Here is a 20,722-nt window from a genome sequence, read left to right as displayed (position 1 = left end):
AGATGATTATATTAGATCTTTTGTCATATATTTATTACTTTTTATATTTATTTAGATACAGTCAAGGATGCAATAAAAGTTAGTAGTTAAATTTAAAAAAAAAAAAAAGAAAAAGAAAAAAGATAGTTGCCAATTTTCATTAACAGCATTAGCATTTGTAACTACACTAGTGAGAAAGTAAAAGATATACAAACATAGAACTACTCTAGGATAGAAATATACGCCATAGTTGAATTGGAAAATGGTTTTTATTTTATTTTATTTTTTTATGACTAGTATACTTTAAAGAATAGTTGTAGTGTAGTATAGGTAACTTTTTTTTTTTTTTTTGAGAAGATAGTATAGGTAACTATACTAGTGAAAAAGTAGAAGATATACAAACTTAGAACCATTTTAGAACTCTTAAGTATCACGTAGGCGCAACTCTAGCTACACCAAATTTGTATCATACTTAATTAGATAAATCACATCAATACCACACACTTTATCCATTCAGTGGCTTAGATTTAAAAATTGTAAATCATGTTATTAGATATAGTGCGTTCTCATCTATACATGCATTTATAAAATAAGGAATTAGAAAGTGAATATATTAATTAATAGCATAAAAAAAATATCAAGATAGCAAAAAGAAGCAACATAATTCATCAAAGACCTAACATAATAAATAATTTGAGACAATAGTCATGTAATTATTTTGGTTGAGTCTTCAACTTCATATCTAGTTTTTAGGAAATAAGAAGTAATGAGAAGAGCAATGAATAGACCCCTATTCCTTCAATAATTTTAGCTTGAGATTAACTTCAGTCAGGAGTTGGTGCAAAAGTGAGGTTTTACGCCACCAATGAATAAATGCCACATCATCACTTTGCTGAAAAATCAATACACATTAGAACACACAACCATAACTCAATTACACCTTACAATCCGCAAACCGAATACACGACAAACCTGAAGAGCTAAACACCTAAACCTCAAATCTCATTTCCTCCTCTCCTCTTAGCACCGGAGCTCCATATGCCACCACACTCGTCATTTTTGGGGCTAGGGCTACCGCACCGAACCTCAAGGTGTGTTCTTTTATGATTTGTTATTTCCCCAAATTTTGGATTTTGAGATTTTAATGGGTTTGGGTTATTTTTTAGATATCAATCACTTGATTTGGTATGGGTTTTGTTGATTTGGTATGGATTTTGCTGGATTTTGGTATTTTCATGGGTTTTGATTGAATTTTTAAGCGGTCAAACCGTAAAAAAAATCTGTTTTTTTTTTTTCCCAGCTAGCCTAGGTTCTTATGATTTTTATTTTGGCTCAAAATCATGATTCTTGTGTGCTTCTTTTTTGAGTTATGAAATTTTTTTTAGGCTTCCTATGTATTTGGATCCCCTGTATTACTTTGCCCGTTGTTCTTTTGAAAGGATTAATTTAGTTAGTTGAATTGTTCTTTATGTAGAGTTGAAAAATATGACAAGTTGACAACATCAAAAGGAGAATATATGTTCTAGTACTTCATTTTCTAAATCTTTTAGTAAATGGTGCCAATTTTAGCTTGTGGTGCAATCTTTTTTCTGTCACTATTATTAATTTTGTTGTTGACAGCTTATCTATCCATCTAAACTTTTCAAATGAAACCTTTTACACCCATATGAATGATGTTTGAACTCATGCTTCCTTGTAAATTCATAATAGGCATTGGGTGCTGAATCAAAAACAGGAAAAATATGGGTGGGAAACTGCTGAACTGATCAGTGTACAAATGGTTTTTCTTTTCACATGTTGAATAGCTACATTGTTCTCTTCCATTGTAATTGCCTCTTGAATTCATAAGATGCCAGTTTATCACTGTAATTATTCCTAGTTACTTTTTTTTTTTTTGATAATTCAATAGTTGGGGGTGGGAGACTTGAACTTTGGACGTCACCTTTAGGAATACTATGAGTCACTAATTGAGTTACAAGGCTCTTGGCTAAATTTATTAGAACTGTTTTTCGGCAGATACCAATAATTTATTCATTGTTTCAGATATAACATATCTCAGGCATGTCTAATTTACTGTATGACATTATCATTGTCGTTGGCATCTCATAATATGCTCATTGTGTTGTGATCAGATAGCACCTTCTCCCACCCCATATATAAGGTTTTAGATCTAATAATAATCAATGGTTCACAAAAGGTGTAATTCTTGTGAAGTTACATTAAGTGTAACTTAAATCCATCTCTCTTTATATTTATATATATATTGATTTTACAAAATGTCATTTACTACCCCTTCATACCAAATTCATTTACATATGTAAATTTGCTTACACCTATGTTTAAATTCATACTTTTTTCGATTCTTAAAAAAAAAAAAAAATCATATTTTTATTTTGGTATGAACTATGAACATTAATCCATAATTTGTCACATAAAAAAAATGTAAAAGTTGAACCTTAAATGATCAATTAACCCATGAACACATGGTAGATTATACTTGGGGCCTTCAGGTTTACGCCATATCCCAAAATAATGAATCCACAGTCTGGATACTTTGTGGGGTTAGTAGACTTCTTTTGTTAAAAATATAAACACAAGTAAACAACAACAACAACAACAATAATAATAATAATAATAATTGTTCTTTTAATTTTTGTAATTAAATAAATTACAAAAAATGGACTGTAGAAGTGACCACTGGTCAGTATGAATTTGGACCTAGTGATCAAAGACAAAAAGTAACTATGTGATTGTGGAGTCCCAAATATATGCATAAAATAAATTGTCAAATTGTCTTCTATAAACTTATAAATACAACTCTTTTCACAAAATATATATTTAAAATCATTGAGACGATAAGTTTTCAATGAATATAAACAAAAAGGGTGCCACTGATGAGCAAATGTGAAAATTGTTACCTTTTTATTATTAAGTAACTTATGGCAAAACTGGCAATCAACTCGAGGATTTTGGTGACAAACTTTTTCCGGTGACTAAACAAGAGAGAGAGTTCTAACTCATAATCAAATCAAATTTTAAACCCCCTAATCAAATCAATTTTGAGGGAATTGCAAGCGAGTAAAACGGAAAAGCAACCGTGAGGCCTGTAAAATGAATCCCACAAAATAAGGAACCCCTCCACCCACTTCTCACGCTTTCGTACTCCACTTCTCATGAAAGCTGTTTCTTATTGGAGTGCAATCTGCAAAGCCCATTTCCTCCCTTATTTTCGAGGTCACTAACAATGGCAGCTTCTTTGCACACAAAGAAAATTAAAGAAGCAAGCACTATCATTTGTAGAACTCTCACTACAACAAGAAGAAGGAAACCTACTATGTCATCAAACCTTTCAATGTCATACTTCAAACCGAAGATAAGGATCAAAGTCCCCAAGTTGATAGCCAAAATCATGCAAAAACGGTGTCGTCAGTGCAAAGATGATCACAGCAAGAACAAGAAGAAATGGGCTAAACAAGTTGGCTCAGTCTTCTCGGGTGTCATGGGTAAAAGGAAATCAGTAGATGCATGCTCTTCCAATGACAGAAATGAAGAAGTTTACAGAAAAACAACTATGAACAAGGTGGGATCAGAGACACTGAAGTCTGAAAAAGATACCACTGAAAGCACTATAAACAACTTGGATTGTGGGGATGGTCATCCACTTCTGGGTGCATCCAAATTTTCACTTTCCAAGTCACATTCAATGCAGGAAGTGTTGGACTCTGGAAACGAAGAAGGAATGCAGAAGCGGAATGGTAAGGTAAAAAGCTCAATTCAACCAAGAGTGGCCAATAAACTACCCACGAAAAAGTTTTTGTCTTTCACTAGTTTTTTTAATAGGAAGAACAGAAAGAATTTCATCAAAGGCAATATCAAGAAGGAAAATGATAGCTGTAGCATCTGTGATGGGTGTAGTACACCTAATTGTAGAACAGTTGGTGGTGTTACCACAAGTTTCAGACTGATTGGAAAGCAGGGAAGTTCAGGCCACTTGATTAGAGTTCCGTCAAAAATACTTACCACTCGGAAAAAGTTGAGGGTGGCAAGGTCCTTGAGAAAGAAAATGAACAAGCGATTCGAACGAGGCTCAGAAGAAGAAAATGATGGCAAAGATAAAGAAGAGAAGGGTGAGTTGGAACTATGCAAGAAGAGGATTCTAATGGGAGAGAAGTGCAGGCCTCTTGGTTTTTCTGGTACCCTTCAGTATGATAAAGATGGCATTTTGTTACCAGAGGTCCTTGGTGAGGATTATAGGGGAAGTTCCTAGTTCTTTGGTTAGGAGCTGAAAGTTCATTTCATTTCATCTTTGTTTATGCCAGGATTAGCAAATTTTAGCTGAGTCCAAGTATTAATTTATTTGAAGTATGTTCAATGGTAATGTTTTCACAAAAAATATCAGGTCGTAGCTTCCATACTGTTTTTCTTCTGCTGTTCTTAGAATTATGTGGTAGATCTTCTAACCGTTTCCTCAAAGATAAGAATTATTGTAGATCAGTTGGCAATCGCTGGTATTCTCTATTCTGGATAAATTCCATTGAAAGTATTGGTCCAATATATATACAGATTTTCCTTTGAAATTAAATTTATACTGGATTTAACGGGAATTAGAGGGACCTTTTTTTTTTTTCTTTTTCTTTTTTTTTTTTGTTTCCATACAAGGCTACGATCTTGTTTTTAAATTGTTTTCTTACCTGTTTTACATATCATTTGAGGGGTTATGTTTCGTACATTCCAAACCCACCATAAGCCAGACGAGTCCTTCACCTTCGCAATGAACCCAAGTTCTGTTTCTCACCAAAGACTTGTTTAAATAGAGATAGTATAAACTTCTATACAATGCTGCAAAATCCCTTTATCCCTCTAAATAACAGGATTTTAGAATTTAGCAAGTGTTTCTCATAATCAAGTTGAAGCCCACAATCTTTCTCAAAAAAAGAAAAAATAATGTTGAAGCCCACAATGAGTATGCAGTTCTCGTCAGCAATAATAGAACATTTTGACTACAGTTAAAGCAGAAGCCAAAAATATAAGAATGCTGGCAAAACTGGTTTGATTCTTAAAGTGACGGAAAAAACATACACAATGGGGCATAAATATGAAAGATCTGTACTTGGCATCCATTTGCCACTTACTAGAACATACATTCAATACTGGCAATCCCAGCTGCTACAAGCAACGGCCCACAAACTTTATATATCCATCCATATTAACAGAAAATGATCACTTGCACACTACGCTACTAGCATCTATTTCAACGGTTTCAACCCAAGGGATGCACGCAGCCTATTAGCTTCAGCAATCTCAGGGTCTGGGTGGTCTGTCCCATCCTCTTTCTTCTCCTTTCTCTCTTTCTTCTTCTTAGGCTCTTCCCGAGTGCCATTTTCCTCAGCTCCATCCCGTCTTCTGGGACTGGTGCTGCTGCGTGCATGTCTCTTCCGGTGCTCCCCACCCTCACGATCCTTCCGATCCCTACTCCTACTTCGGCTTCTTGAGTGACTCCTCCTCCTGCCACGGTCCCTGTCTCGCCTCTCCCGCTCCCTACCTTCCCACTCCCTATCTCGCTCCCTATCACGACCATAATCCTTTTCATCTCGCAAGCGGTAACGGTCTCGGTCCCTATCCCTGTCCCTGTCCCTATCCCTGTCTCTGTCCCTGTCTCTATCCCTATCTCGTCCACGTCCACGTTCCCTATCGTAATCTCTGTCATAGTCTCTATCATAGTCTCGTTCCCTGTGAAACAGGAATAACAAAATGACCAAGTTCAAAAACTTATAACATCTTTTAAGGATTGAAGATATGGTAAACTTCATCGGTTACAAATATAGGAAGTGCAATGAAATCGTCTCACACACTAATAGAAGAAAATTGATGACCCATGAAAACACACCTACACTCTGAATCCATCATAATTCTCTCTGGACAATAACAGAACAAAGAAAACTGGCAGATTCAAAATACCTTTGCTGCAGGAAGCCATTTAACCACTATAGTAGCTTCAATTATCACGCAATTGGAAAAAAGGTGAAAGGGTCAATAAGCAAACCATTTAAAGGTGGGTGTGTGCCTGCCTCTGTTATCATATGTTCTTGCATGACAGCTTCCTTGACACTATGATATAAGCTTCTACATCACACATTGACAAACTGTGTCCAAATATGCTCACTCACGTATAAGCTAAGAATTCATATAAAATAAATAAATAGGTAAAAAGGAGGCCTATATCCAACCCTATTGATTAAGAAAATGGCTTACCCATCCCCACCCCCCTTTCTCAAAACCAAAAAATAGGACACCATTTCACCTTAGTTGGATTTATAGCAACAAATACTGTGGAGTAGTTACCTAATTGTGAAAGAAATTAAAAGCAGTGCAGAACTTTGCACTACTCTCCAAAAATAAGAGCTGTAAAGCAATTGTACATAAAATAGATTTTATTCCAATTCTAAATGAGATAGAGCAAAGACGACCATATCACATTTGCACTTAAATAGTAATGTACGATCCATCATACTTCTCGCTGCACACTGTCAGTGCAAAGAAACCTGGCAGGATCATGAAATATTATTATAGGAAGCACTGTTACGCCACTAAACGGCTTTAAATGCCATAGTGGAAACATAAGGCCTTAATGACACAGGCATTGACATAGATGCATACATTTGGGCAACAGCTTCCAGTAATTTGAGGGCTTATCATTTCTAAGGTAGCTGTGGAATTGGATAACATACAAAATGGTTGATTGGAAAAAAACCAAAGCATGTCAAATTGTGATATGCAGATCACTTTCACATGTTATGTAGGAACTCTTGCATGTGTAAGATGTAACTTAATTTAACTAAAAACCACCTCAAGTGGTATGTGTGAAACCAACCATGCAATTAGATAATATGAAGAGCACAAACCCAACCTTGCTCACTTAGACCAATCACAAAGAGACATAAGCTACAAATAGGATTATAAATGGGAAATAAGGACAACTTGACTGGGAAAAAATAAAAAAATAAAAAAAAATAAGGCTTTTCCGTTAGGGGAAAAAATAAACATTCTGTTAAAAGACATGGGTGTCTATCTCAACAACACATCCATAGACAAAAGACGATTAAACAAGGACCTATAATAATAAAAAAAATTAATATTCATTCAATATTGCACAAAATAAATCAGAAACCAGAAGTGTAAAAATAACTCTACCTGTATCTGTCACGGTCGCGTCTTCTGTCCCTATCTCTTTCCCTGGCAGGGCTTCGCCCACGGTAATAATCCTGCTAGAAGTTACACCAAAATATGAATCATATGACTGGAAAGAAACATTACAAGCAGGATTTCTTTTCCATAATGTCAAAAAGTTTAGAGAAGGAATGAGAGAAACTAATAGTATGTATCCTTAGAGAGAGTAACTGATAGGACCTATCATCAGGAAGAGTAAAAACTAACAATACTCTCTTAGGATGAATAGTGGTGTAAAGGGAGACAATTTTGGCTTCTGTTGTTTGTTAGTCAAAAGAGGGAGATATAGCGAACTGACTCTATTTTATGTGTGAGATAGAAGGGAAATATATCGAAACACTTGTTCTTTATATGCGGTGACAAACTAATACATCACTAACCCACTCTTTTTTTTTTCTTTTTTTTTTCCTTCTCTCTCTCTCTCCATAATTTTTCTCCCATACAAGATATTACACTTATGTATCCTTCCATTTACTTTTCTTCCCTCCAAAACCTTTTATCAAAAACAGAAGTTAAACAGGAATGAAAGAAATGCAACCTTTTCATGAGCCTCATCTTCTAAACCATCAAGTTGATCATTCTCCTCCTTCTCCTCCTCCTCCTCAAAATCATCTTCCAAAACGCTTCGTCTAGGTTCCAATGAACCAAGTGTTTCAAGAGTCCATCTGTAGGCATACAGAAAATCATAAAGCACACATTTTCAAAGAGTATCATGAAAACAAAATGAAGACAGAAAATTACAGCAGGAATCCTACAAAAGAGATCAAATTCACAAATACATGTCAAGTAATCGTACTTTTAATTATACACAAGTACCTTTTCTTGATACGTGGCAAAGCAATGTCACAGGAATAGTCTTTTGTTAGAAGTTCATCAATAACCTCATCCACATGTGTCAAAGAGAACTCTAACACAATTAGAAGGCAAAACACAGGTAGGTTAGTGTATTCATGAAATTTATAAATGCATATGAAAATAATAGCAAATAGAAGTCAAAAGCATCAATGAGAAAGAAATCATGGCAGATTCCAGAAATATGTTGAGGATCTTACTTCCTTCAGGTAATTTTTGTCTTAACTTCCTATAATCATTATACAGAGGCTCTAGGTACCGGTAGACATCAACATCAGTTCCTGTAAGACGCAAATAAAAAGCACCAAGTATCCGCACATATCTGCACAATGCAGAATTGAAAGATGTTAAAACCCAAGGGAAATAGCACTTCACAGGGAGTTCTACAAAAATCAAAGTGAAACCAACATGCTAACACACACTGAAAATTAAAGTAATGATCGTATTAAAAATGTATGTGTATCTTATTTATTTATTTATTTTCCATATTTCCATTTCAGCATCCAAATGCTATTATAAACTCCATGAAAAACATTAACCCCAATAAAACAAAATGCTCTAGTTGAGTTGGCCTTCTATCAAAAAATTTCTAAATCCAAACAACACAAAGCAAGAATAATATTTCTTCGTCATTTATTTTATATATATTCAGAAGCATGGAATTGGATGATATTGCAGGGCCCACTCTACAAAAAAATATAAATCAGGGCTGCCAATTTCTTAAGATTCCAAATTTCAATACCAACCCCTCAAAACATGGCATGAAGGAAAAAATTCACTTAAATCAGCTTGTCTTTTGCTCATTGTGATTAAGATGTCAGATACTAATTAGATCCTAGTATTTCCCTTTATTACTTTTCCATTTTACTATTATTTCTGCAAAACTGACAAGTAGCATTTTCAAAACCTAATCAACTCAAACCATCACCAAATTCCCTCCTCATTTCTTTTTAGTCTGAAATACAGCTTCTCTTTCTTTCTTCTTCATTTTTTTTTTTTTAATAAAATTTTTAAATCAACAGCAACCGCAAGAACCCCAAAATTCCCTCTTTTTTTTCCTTTCCCTCTACTTCCTTAGCAGCTATCCCTAAAACAGAAATTACTAAAAAAATTAAATAGAAAACTTCACCGTCTATATATCCATATCTTTTTGCAACTCCAATATATTTACTTTTCCATCTTCTTCCTCCACTTTCTCATCAACCAAACAGAAGTTTCACAAAGCAAGAAAAACAATTCAAACAAGATACAACTACATCCAACCCTACTTATGCGTGCACGAGAACGTATTTGTATATGTTACACTTCATTCTCCATCAACTCTAATCACACTCACCTTATAACTCTAGTTTTTAGCTCAGTCCAAAATCAAAACCCATACACCATCTATACAAACAAATAACACTTCGTTTTCCATCAAATCAATCACAATATCCTTATAACTACAATTTTAGCTCACAATCCATTAATTTTTTACTAAAAGCAACAATTATAAGCACTACACGCACACACTTTCCATCAAAATGAATCACAATCCCCTTAAAACCCTAATTTTATCTCTCAATCCATTAATTCCAAAAACAATAACCATAACCAACTAGAGAGAGAGAGAGAGAGAGAGAGAGAGAGAGAGAGAGAGGTGGTACTTGTAATCGTCGTTTTTGATGAACTCGATGACGATCTCCTTCTCGGGCTGAATCTGGAGCATCTTCATGACGAGGCACATAAACGGCGTCGGTTTGCGGTTACCGCCGTGAGTACCGCCGAGGTGATCGAGCTCCATGGCCTTGTCGACCAGCGTCTCCGCCGTGAGACCGAAACATTGCTCCTTCCAGTACGTGTTCTGGTAAATCTTCGACCTCAGGATCTTCTCCACCAGGTTCTGTGATGAACTCGATGACGATCTCCTTCTCGGGCTGAATCTGGAGCATCTTCATGACGAGGCACATAAACGGCGTCGGTTTGCGGTTACCGCCGTGAGTACCGCCGAGGTGATCGAGCTCCATGGCCTTGTCGACCAGCGTCTCCGCCGTGAGACCGAAACATTGCTCCTTCCAGTACGTGTTCTGGTAAATCTTCGACCTCAGGATCTTCTCCACCAGGTTCTGTGGGTTCGTCCCCCTTATGCTCTTCGCCGCTGGGTCCGTACGGTTCGCCATTCCTATTGGCCTCGCAAAAGCTTTCAAACCCTAACACAGAGAGAGAGAGAGAGAGAGAGAGAGAGAGAGATTTATCTGTTTAGGGGAGGAGGGAAAAACGGTGCGTTTTGGGCAACGTGTTCGAAAATGGGAGTGGTGTTGGGCTTTGTAAGAGAAGAGCAAAAGCCCAACTGGGCTTTATGAATATTATATGCTAGGAATGAATCCCAAGCCCAATTGTAAATGAACAAATGCTCACCTTTTTTTTAATTTTTTATTTTTTTTAATATAAGATAGAAATTCTAATATAGTCTAATCTAAGTGTATATGTGTGTGAAACTCATTCTTGAAAACTTGAACCCGGCTCCTACCCCTTACCACATAAGAATTTTGTATCTATATAAAAACTATCACGCTAAGGGTGCACGGTATTTTAGGAGGTAGTTGTTCTTGTAGAAGCAATTTATAATATTCTTTTAAATGCTCCCTTCTAATAATTGTTTTGTTTTGGTTTTTTAGGAAGCAATTTCTCATCATTGTTATTAGAACGGTTAGAGTTTATATATTTCATTTATTTAGTACTTGAAACTCTCATTGTATATAAATATGGATGTAAATTAGTTTAATTATATAGATGCAAATAATTTTTTTAAGAGAAATTCTATAATTTTTTATCCCCATGTTTTCTCTCGAGTTTCTTAAGTGGTCTAAATATATAAATTATTGGGAAAAGTTATAACACGTATTATGAATTTGTGGTATTCTCTAATTTAGGTGCAGGACAATAGCTTTCAAAATTTCAACTGAAGTTGTGTATAAACTAAAATTTTAAGCTAATAAATATATTTATGATATTCTCTAATTTAAGAACATGGCAATAGCCTTCAAAATCAAACCCCTATTGAAGTCGTGTATAAGTTGCCTTTTATAAGATATAGAAGTAGGATACAAAATTCTATGCAATGATCGAATTTAGAAAATTAAAACAAGTCAAACCTGATTTTTGATCGATTGAGCCTTTATCAAAACATGGACATTTCTATTGATAGATAAATGATTGAATGACAGTCCAAATCTAAACAAAGTGTATGCCTTCTTTGAGCTGGCATTTTCACATTTCAATCTTGAAAATTAAATAACTCAACTCTTGAATTATTACATTGTCATGTAATTTGCCAACTAAAAAACTTAACAAGCAACTTCCTTAGACAAGAGGTTACCATGGCTTTGAAGTCCAAAACTATTTCTTCAACATTTGAAATGGATCAAATTCATGATATAAATTAAATATTACAAATTTTAAAGTGTATTCAATGTTATGTGATTTAAAATTTTGACTATTATTTTTTTGTTATATGGTTTGTTCTGAGTTTGAGATTTTTTTTTTTTTTTTTTGTTTGGATTGGTTGTGTTGTATTTTTGGATTGATTTGATACTATGAGGTTTTAGGATTTGATGATATTGCTGGGTTTGAGAAAATGGTGATCTTGAGATTTTTAATTTTTGGATTTTAATTTTTGGGTTTGTGTTCTTAGATCTAGGTTTGCGTTCTTGTTCAAGACACACTTAGATCTCAATTCATGTAATTTTTAGTTTTTAATTCTGTTTTTAATTTTTTTTTTTATTTAGTTAAAATTAATAAATTAATTTTTTTTTAATTTAGATGCTGACGTGACATTTTTTAATGCCAAAAAACATTTTTTTATTATTAATTTAGGCCACGTGGACATTAATTTACTATTATTTATTCCTACCGTTTGCCACGTCAGCTTTCTCCGTTTCTACTATAATGGCAGGGATCAAAACGAGAAGCATTTTTCAAGATAGAGATTAAAGCAGTAAAAATAAAATGTAGGGACTAAAATGGGAATCGCCTGAAAATGTAAGGACTCAAAGTGACTTTTCGCCTATAAATTAACTACAATATAGTGCAAACTACTAGTATATTAATGTGATTTGTGAAAGCCTTGTAAACTCTAATTTTTACTACATACCCTCAATGTAGATGATATATCATATATTGATAATCTATATATATATATATATATTCGTTAATTTAGACTAGGATTAAACAAACAGATATTGTATTTAACAACCTACATACCATTTGATCTAACAATATATTACTAATATTTATCAAAATTTTCTTTTGTTTACCTTTTACAATATAATATATATCATATAATATTATATATATTATATATATAATAAAAGTTAGGCTTAGACGCCGTGGTTGCGCCAAATGGCTTCACCAAATTGCAGAAATTTTATTAAAATTTTAGATTTTAAGAAAAAAATATATATAATTTTATTTCTCCTATAATTTCTAAATGGATATTAGATTAATCATGACTCTAATTCATTCTTATCTCTAATTCATTGTTATCATAAAGTAAGTGTATCTCTAAAAAAAAAAAATCATATAGTAAGCATAAAAAAATTTGAAAAGAATCCTATAATTTATAATTCATTCTTATCTCTAATTCATTGTTATCATAAGGTAAATGTATCTCTAAAAAAAAAATTTATATAGTAAGTGTAAAAAAATTTGAAAAGAATCCTATAATTTATAATTCATTCTTATCTCTAGTTCATTGTTATCATAAAGTAAGTGTATCTATATCTATATATATATATATATATATATCATATAGTTCTTAGCAGTGTATGTCTCTTTACTTCTTCTTCTTCTTCTCTCTTTTTTTTTTTTTTTTTTTTTGGCTTGGCCACATGTAAATAGTGTTACCTCTAACAATGTTGGTGCAGTAATGCTTTTCATGAGTACTTATTTTTGATGTTGCAGCTTTCATAATAGAAAAGTGCTACATTTCTCCTCTCTGCCTTACCTACATCCTTGCAGGTAATTTTTTTTTTTTCCATTCATCAAATTTAATAGATTTTGTGTATTTGCTGCCTTTTTATTATATATAATATGATTTTTATCAACAAGTTTTATAAATAGACTGAAATTCTATTTTTGATCACACTTTTTAGTGTTTTTTTTTTTTTTTAAGTCAATATAGCAAGCAATATATTTGTATTTTTCAAATTTCTTATTACATGATTATTTGTTATTGACATCAATATTTTATAATGGATTTAATTTGTTATGACTTTTGTTTGGTGTTTTGTTCCATGTAATCTATATTCTTTAATTAAAAGCAAAATTTGCTGTCAAACATGAAATTGGATACGAGAGAATCCATCTGTCCAAATTTCTATATAAGTCTATCTTTACTTAACTCCATTTTTTTAAAAGCTTTTTTTCATTAATGAATTGAGGTTTTGGCTTAATTTTGTTTTCAACCGTTTCAATTATTGAATTCATTATTTTTTATGATAAAAAAAAATAATATATGTGTTCTTAAAGGCTAAAACACAATACAATCACAAACATTACTTTAAGTTAGGGTGTTATATTTATTTATTAGTACGTTAGAACGTTACATTAAGTTAGAGTATTATATTTTTATTTATTATTAATTTAGAATGTTACATATGGATACATACGTTGGTTTAAGGTTGATATAACTTATAACCATTTGAATGAAATCAACACTAAAACAAATTATTTAAATATCAAAATAAGAAATAAAAATTAAATTTCTTTAAAGTGTACAAGAACAATTTATTTTTTAATCTTAAATTTTAAATTAATTCTTTTTTCATTTTATTTGTTATTAAATTTAATTATATTATCAAAATATTTTTTATTAAGCCGTGCATCGCATGGGCATAGTACTAGTCTATATATATAAAACCGAAACTTTTGAAACTCTCACAATTTTTCACGTCATCATTCTTTTTAAAAAATCAGCATTATAAAATAAAAATTCTGATTTTAATAACTATTTCTCCCTAATAGTCCTCCTTCCTTATAAAACCCGATCAACTCTTTCTCCTCCCATCTTCGTTTGTATCACAAGCATAGCACAATCCAAAACCAAAAGTTTCTCCCAAAAAAAAAAAAAAACAAAAAAAACCAAAACAGTCCCATCTCCCATCTCCCTCTTCGTCATCTTCATCCTTATTCCATAAATTTCTTCAAACACAGTACAAGATCAATGTTTTAAATACCGTTCAGTCGGAATTTTTCATTCCGATATAGGTAACCCTACTATTCTATTCCGTTCCAAAATTCGGCCTATACCGGCATTCGGCTAAGGAAGTCAATACCGTTTCGTACCGGCCGGTATAGCAATAATTTTTCGTACCGGTGAACAATCCGGTACGACCCTTATTTTGTTTCTTTTTAAATACCGGACTATTCCAGTTTGTACCAGCCTTTCCGACGATTTTCGGTCATTCCAGCCGAAAATTGCGTCTCGGCCTGGAGTGTAATTCCCATGCAATTAAAAAGAGAGAGAGAGAGAGAGAGAGAAGAAGGCATGGAAGTGGCAGTGTAGCTCAAGCATAGGGTGGTCGAACCAGTTGGTGCAACGTTTGAGTGAGGAGAAGCAACTTGCGAGAGAGAAATTGATCTGTGAGGGAAAGAGAGAAATAGATCTAAGTGTGATTATGGGTTAGTTTTCAATCTTTTGATGAGAAAAGTATGCGTGAGAGACTATTAGAGAGAGAATGAGAGAAGCAAATTTGTGAGGGACAAGTACTGAAAGACAACGTGGGCTACTGTGTAGTAGATCTTAAGGTAAGATTCAATTTGAAAATGTGTGGATGGGAATTAAAGAAAAATGATACAATAATAAAAAGTAAGTAAATAAACAAAAAGATAAAGTTTACTGGACAAGACGGTGGAAGAAAAATAAAATTAAAAAAATGAATTGGAAAAGGAGTTGGGCTTTTATTTTTTGAACACAAAGGGATTGAGATTGAGTTAATGAAGATGTTTATGGTATTGACCAATACTACAACATAATTGTACAAGATTGACCCAATAATTATTTAAAGATTATAAAAATATTTCTTTTAAATAAATAATCATTTTTAAATATTTTAGCTTAACAATAACAGTAAATAAATTCCAACATTAAAAAAAAAAAGTAAACAAATAACTTTATTTCAATTCAAGAAAAAAAAAACTTATTTCAACCCAAAAATAGTAGAAGTAATAACCATATTATTATTGTCAAAGTTTAACTGAAATGCACAAAAAAAATTGCATAGGTGATAGCTTAAATTCTTCATTCATTATTGGATTTTTTTTCATAATCAATAGTTTTCCCGTGCATCGCACAGGTTAGCGACTAGTCTATATATATATATATATATATAAAACCGAAACCTTTGAAACTCCCACAATTTTCCACGTCATTACTATTTTCTTTTTCTTTTTTATTTTAGGTTTTATATCTTACAAGTGTTACAATAGTTTAGTTTAAGTAAAACTCTATTAAATATATGTTTCAAGAGCTTGAAATTCTACTTCAACTAAAATTCTATAACAAAAATTCTATAAGGACTCACGTTTACAATTTTTCACACCTATAATTACACGGCTTCTGCAAGAGTAAGTTAGATCACATAAACAAATTGAGACACGCCTTTCCCCCCTTGGTTCCTTATTTAATCTGAATTCATTATTCACCACCACACACTGAAATTTTTAGACAGAAAAATCTAAAACCCACAAACCCAAATCCTTAAACAAAGTTTGTTAGAGAGAATTTCTCAAAAACCAAAAGGCTCTCGCTGTTACTTCTTCATCTACTGTAATTTCTAAAGGTAGTTTCTTTTCATAGTTTGAATGGAATTGTTGAAAAAAAAAAAAAAAAAAAAAAAAAAAAAAAAAAATTTTTAAGGATGTTTGGTTGTTCTAATGATGATTGTTTGGCTTTTTAGATAAACTCAATAAATTTATTTATAGTCTTTTCTATTGTCAATGCATTTATTCTTTATTTAGTATGTTTTCACGTTTTAATATTTGATGAATTTTCTATGTTTTTGTTTTGCAATTCGTATTGTTCTACAATGTATTGTTATGTGGTAATCAACATGGTCGTATGTTTGACTTCTAGCCAAATACATAACACACTCCCACCACCAACTACTTTTCTTAGTCTCTTCATATGCCGTATGTCCTCTTCCTCTTTGCTCACATTGGTAAGGTTTTGCATTGATTTGGTTCTTGGAGTGCCTTCAAAACTTGGGTTTTGGATTTATTTTGTCAAAAAGGTATGTAAGTTTTTTATCAGGTTTAATGTTAACAAAATTAAAGAACTCACAATCTGGAAAAAAAAATATATATATATTTTGGTGTATGTTTGAAATCATCACCATAGAGTAGCGAAAATGTTGTGAGCCATGCCGATACATGTTATGTGGAACCAATAATATGAAAGAAAAAGAATTTTCTAAACCTTTATTTTGAATAAAATTACTTATTTTCATTCAATTTCAACCGTTTTCAAGTCATACATTTTTTAAGCCAAGTTAAGCAAAATAAATATTTTTAATTTTTGCTCCAAAAAAATAATAACTATTTTTAATTTTTATTTACTTATCCCGTGCATCGCACGGGTTAGCGACTAGTCTATATATATATATATATATAACCAAAACCTTTAAAGCTCCCACAATTTTCCATGTCATTACTATTTTCTTTTTCTTTTTTATTTTAGGTTTTATATCTTATATATTTATTATTTTTCTTCAACGTGTAATTATCCTATCAAGTATTACAATAGTTTAGTTTAAATAAAACTCTTTTAAATATATGTTTCAAGAGCTTGAAAATTCTACTTTAACTAAAATTCTATAACAAAAATTTTAACAAAGATAAACCCCTGCCAAGGTCATAACCTTTCATATTCACTCAAATTTTCACAAAGAAAACACACACAACAAATTAAAGATTTTACAAAGAGGGTATGGGACTTCATGAGAAATAAACACACGCGAAGTTTTGAAAGCCCAAACCCGACTATGAAATTTCATCTATGAATTCGTAAACTAAAAACCCTACAGAGGCATAGCCATCCAAAACTATAGACTCTCTTTCACCGAAGTAGTCTCCTTGCTTGCCTAATATTCTTCTAATCAGAGCAACTGTTAATGTTGTAAAGTCTTTCTTGTGGTATTCTACCGTTTTCCTTAAACTCAGATGAGAGGTGTGGCAACATATGCGTACTGTATTGAATCAGAACAAACGTAGGAAATACTTTGTAAGACATTTTATTATCAATAAACTTTTTTTAACATTTTTCCTGCCGTTGCTTCTGCTAAGCACTGTTGAAAGTTGTAACCCCTGCCAATGTCGTAACCCTTCATACTCACTCAAATTTTCACAAAGAAAACACACATAGCAATAAATTGAAGATTTTACAAAGAGGGTACAGGACTTCATAAGAACTAAACACACGCAAAGTTTTGAAAACCCAAAACTGACTACGAAATTTCATCTATGAATTCATAAACTAAAAACCCTACAGACGCATAGCCATCCAAAACTACAGACTCTCTTTCACCGTAGAAGTCTCCTTGCTTGCCTAAGATTCTTCTAATCAAGCAACTGTTAATGTTGTAGAGTCTTTCTTGTGGTATTCTACCGTTTTCCTTAAACTCAGATGAGAGGTGTGGCAACATATACGTACTGCATTGAATCAGAACAGACACGGGAAATACTTTGTAAGACATTTTATTATCAATAAACTTTTTTTAACCTTTTTCCTTAAGTTGTTGCTTCTGCTAAGCACTGTTGTTACATTGAACTTTTTTGTTTTATATATATTACATTAGTTATGATTGCACTATTATTCTTATTTTTAGCTCACATTAAAAGAAAAGACCTGTGAAAGTGTTTGTGAAAGGGACAAAGGGTTTTATTGGTCACAAGTAAGGGAAGATTTAAGTGACTGAATATATTGGTCTTAAAGAGTGATTTGGGAGGGCAAAGAGTTTTGGCAAAACTTTTGTATATTGATTTTGCTTAGAGGCATAAAATTCATCTCTGCAGAGGATTCACTTTGATCTTGTGATATAGCTGATATGGTTTAGATTTTAGCTTAACCTTGGATCGCACTCAAAATGTAAGAGAAAATGTCTAAGCCAAATTGGAAAGGGGCTAGGAGTAAATTTTATTTTCCAATCTACTTATTTAACTTTGGAACTAAATCAGAACTAGGCAATATCTATGCCCTATACATATACTAAGATGATATGATTTACTAAGATGGATTCTTTTGTTTTATATTTGCTAGATAATCTTTAATCTATGGACCATGTGAATATAAGTTTGATTTGTAATAAAATTGGTAGAATTTTTTGTTTTGTGTTTGGTAGAATTTTACCAATGGAATTTGTAGAATTATTGATTTTTTTTTCTTTGGCTGCTCATAATTTGTGTCATGCTCTCAATGATAAAATTAATACGATCTGCATTCACATAGCTTGAATTTTTTTAGAAATAACGTTAGTTAGATAAGAATCGAAGAAAAGGAATATTTGAGTTGGAGGTTATTAATTACATTTTCTTTTCTGGCTTTGCTTTTAGAATTACAAGAGCTTCATTTTAAACACAACAGGTGTGAATGTTTTGTGGTTAAGGAAACTCTTTAATTGTTGCGTATTTAATGCATGTTCTTGAAAAGAATTTGTAAGTCTTTCAATCAGTGAGCCTTGAAAAAAATGTCTCAATTATACTAGACTTGCATATAGAGATGCCATGGCATTAGTTATAGGCTCTGGATATTGCCCTTTTTTTTAATGTCAAATTTGGAGAATAAGTATAGCAGGCGAGTACAATTGAGGAGTTTTAGTGATTGAAACTTCTTTAGCTATATTTTGTGTTTCAATTGATCACAATTGGTTGTTATTGTTGTTGTTGTTGGGTTTTTTTTTTTTTAATTAAATATTCATGTTTGAATGGTATCTTGTATAATTGCCACATATACTATATCATTAATGTCATCTCTTATTTATAAACATTTAAGCTAACTATAATGAAATGGATATTTGAAATAATTTTTTAAACTACCACAATTAAAAAAGAAATTTGTCAATGGCAAAAAAATTAACAAAAATATTTTAAAACTCATATTTAATAGATTTTCCGTGCATCGCACGGATTAGCGGCTAATTTGTATGATACAAAAAGACCTTTCCTATTAGAAATTTAGAACCCAATTACGTGATGCATGATGAATGAGCCAGAGCTAACAGTAATTGTATGATATAGTAACTCTATTACCAGCAGGATAAGCTAGCAGTAATTGTACAATATAGTAACTATAAGGCTGTTTGGATCATCAATTTTCATAACTTATAATTCTGTTTTCATAACTTATAACTCAAAAATGGTGGGCCCATAGTGAGAAGTCTGTTTGGGAGCACCATAACTCTGTTTCCAGTTTTTTGTTTCCATCACTCAATTCTCTAATTTTTGAGTTATGAGTTATGGAAACTGAAAACACATTTTAGCTGTTTTTAGTTTCCATAACTCATAACTTAATTACATTTTTGTAATTAAACACACATGGAGGGACCCATAGCCGCACCTTTTGACCTTTTTTTTCCCCTTTCTTCTCTTGGGTTCGGTCTTCAGTTCTTCCTTTTTTTTTGTTTTTTCCTTCTTCTTTCACTGGGTTCAGTTTTCAGTTTTTTTTTTTTCTTCTTCTTCTTTCACTGGGTTCAGTGATCTAATCTAGGTTTCTTTTTTTCTTTTTTTCCTTCTTCTTCTTTCACTGGGTTTGGTGATTTGATCCATGTTTCTTTTTTTTTTCTTTTTCTTTTTCCTTTCTTCTTTCACTGGGTTCAAGTTTCTTGTTTTTTTTTTTTTTTTCTTTCCACTGGGTTCGGTGATACTGAAAAAAAAAAAAAAAAAATGAAAGTTGCACTGAATGACAGGTATGGGGCCCATAAACAGTGTGAAAAATATTGAGTAATGACAAGTGAGTGATAGTGCCAAACAGATAGAGTATTTAAGTGATAAGTGATGAAAATTGAATGATGAAAAAAAGGGATCCAAACAAGGCCTATATTACTAGCAGGATAAAGATTTTGTACACACCGCCTTAAGCTTTCTATATATGGGTAATTGTACAATATAGTAACTCTATTAATAGCAGGATAAGCTAGCAGTGATTATATAGTAACTTTATTACTCGTAGGATAAAAGTTTAAATCTTCTGTCCCACTTTTTCTACTCCACCAATAAATATTTACCACGTATTTATCTAATTAATTAAATATTACTATTAATTAATAACTGTAGTATTAATAAGTCAATAATGACAGTATTTAATAACTGTAGTATTTAATTAATTAAGTGAACACGTGGCAAGTATTTATTGGTGGAGCATAAAGTAGAGCAGGAAAAGTGAGACAGAAGATTTGAACTCACAGAGTAAGCTAGCAGTAATTGTACAATATAGTAACTATATTACTAGCAGGGTAAAGATTTTACACACCGCCTTAAGCTTTCTATATATATATATATGTATATATATATATATATATATAAGAAACCATATACTCTTTAATTTAACCCATATCTTTCTTCATATTTTCTGCTTCTTTCTTTCTTGTCCTTCTCCTTGATCTTTGTTATTCTCTGTTTCTTGCTGTTTGCT

At 32.2% G+C, this 20,722-nt stretch overlaps 2 protein-coding genes across 2 annotated transcripts; one reads left to right on the top strand and one right to left on the bottom strand.

Moving 5' to 3' along the window:
• Positions 1-877: 877 nt before the first annotated feature.
• On the top strand, positions 878-4,531 carry LOC136064500 (uncharacterized). The gene is made up of 2 exons (XM_065766326.1): positions 878-1,070; positions 1,690-4,531. The coding sequence occupies exon 2, from the start codon at positions 3,224-3,226 to the stop codon at positions 4,244-4,246; it is 1,023 nt and encodes a 340-aa protein (XP_065622398.1). The 5' UTR covers positions 878-1,070; positions 1,690-3,223; the 3' UTR covers positions 4,247-4,531.
• Positions 4,532-4,871: 340 nt separating this feature from the next.
• Positions 4,872-10,298, bottom strand: LOC112022324 (pre-mRNA-splicing factor 38). The gene is made up of 7 exons (XM_065766327.1): positions 10,141-10,298; positions 9,705-9,917; positions 8,259-8,380; positions 8,023-8,113; positions 7,745-7,871; positions 7,171-7,241; positions 4,872-5,709 (listed from the first exon to the last, which is right to left on the bottom strand). The coding sequence occupies exons 1-7, from the start codon at positions 10,215-10,217 to the stop codon at positions 5,226-5,228; spliced, it is 1,185 nt and encodes a 394-aa protein (XP_065622399.1). The 5' UTR covers positions 10,218-10,298; the 3' UTR covers positions 4,872-5,225.
• Positions 10,299-20,722: the final 10,424 nt, after the last annotated feature.

This window comes from Quercus suber, unplaced genomic scaffold (genome assembly GCF_002906115.3).
Source record: "Quercus suber isolate HL8 unplaced genomic scaffold, Cork oak 2.0 scaffold_699, whole genome shotgun sequence".
Lineage (NCBI taxonomy): Eukaryota > Viridiplantae > Streptophyta > Magnoliopsida > Fagales > Fagaceae > Quercus > Quercus suber.
The sequence above is the reverse complement of the archived record's forward strand: the minus strand, read 5'-3'. Positions and strand labels throughout refer to the sequence as shown.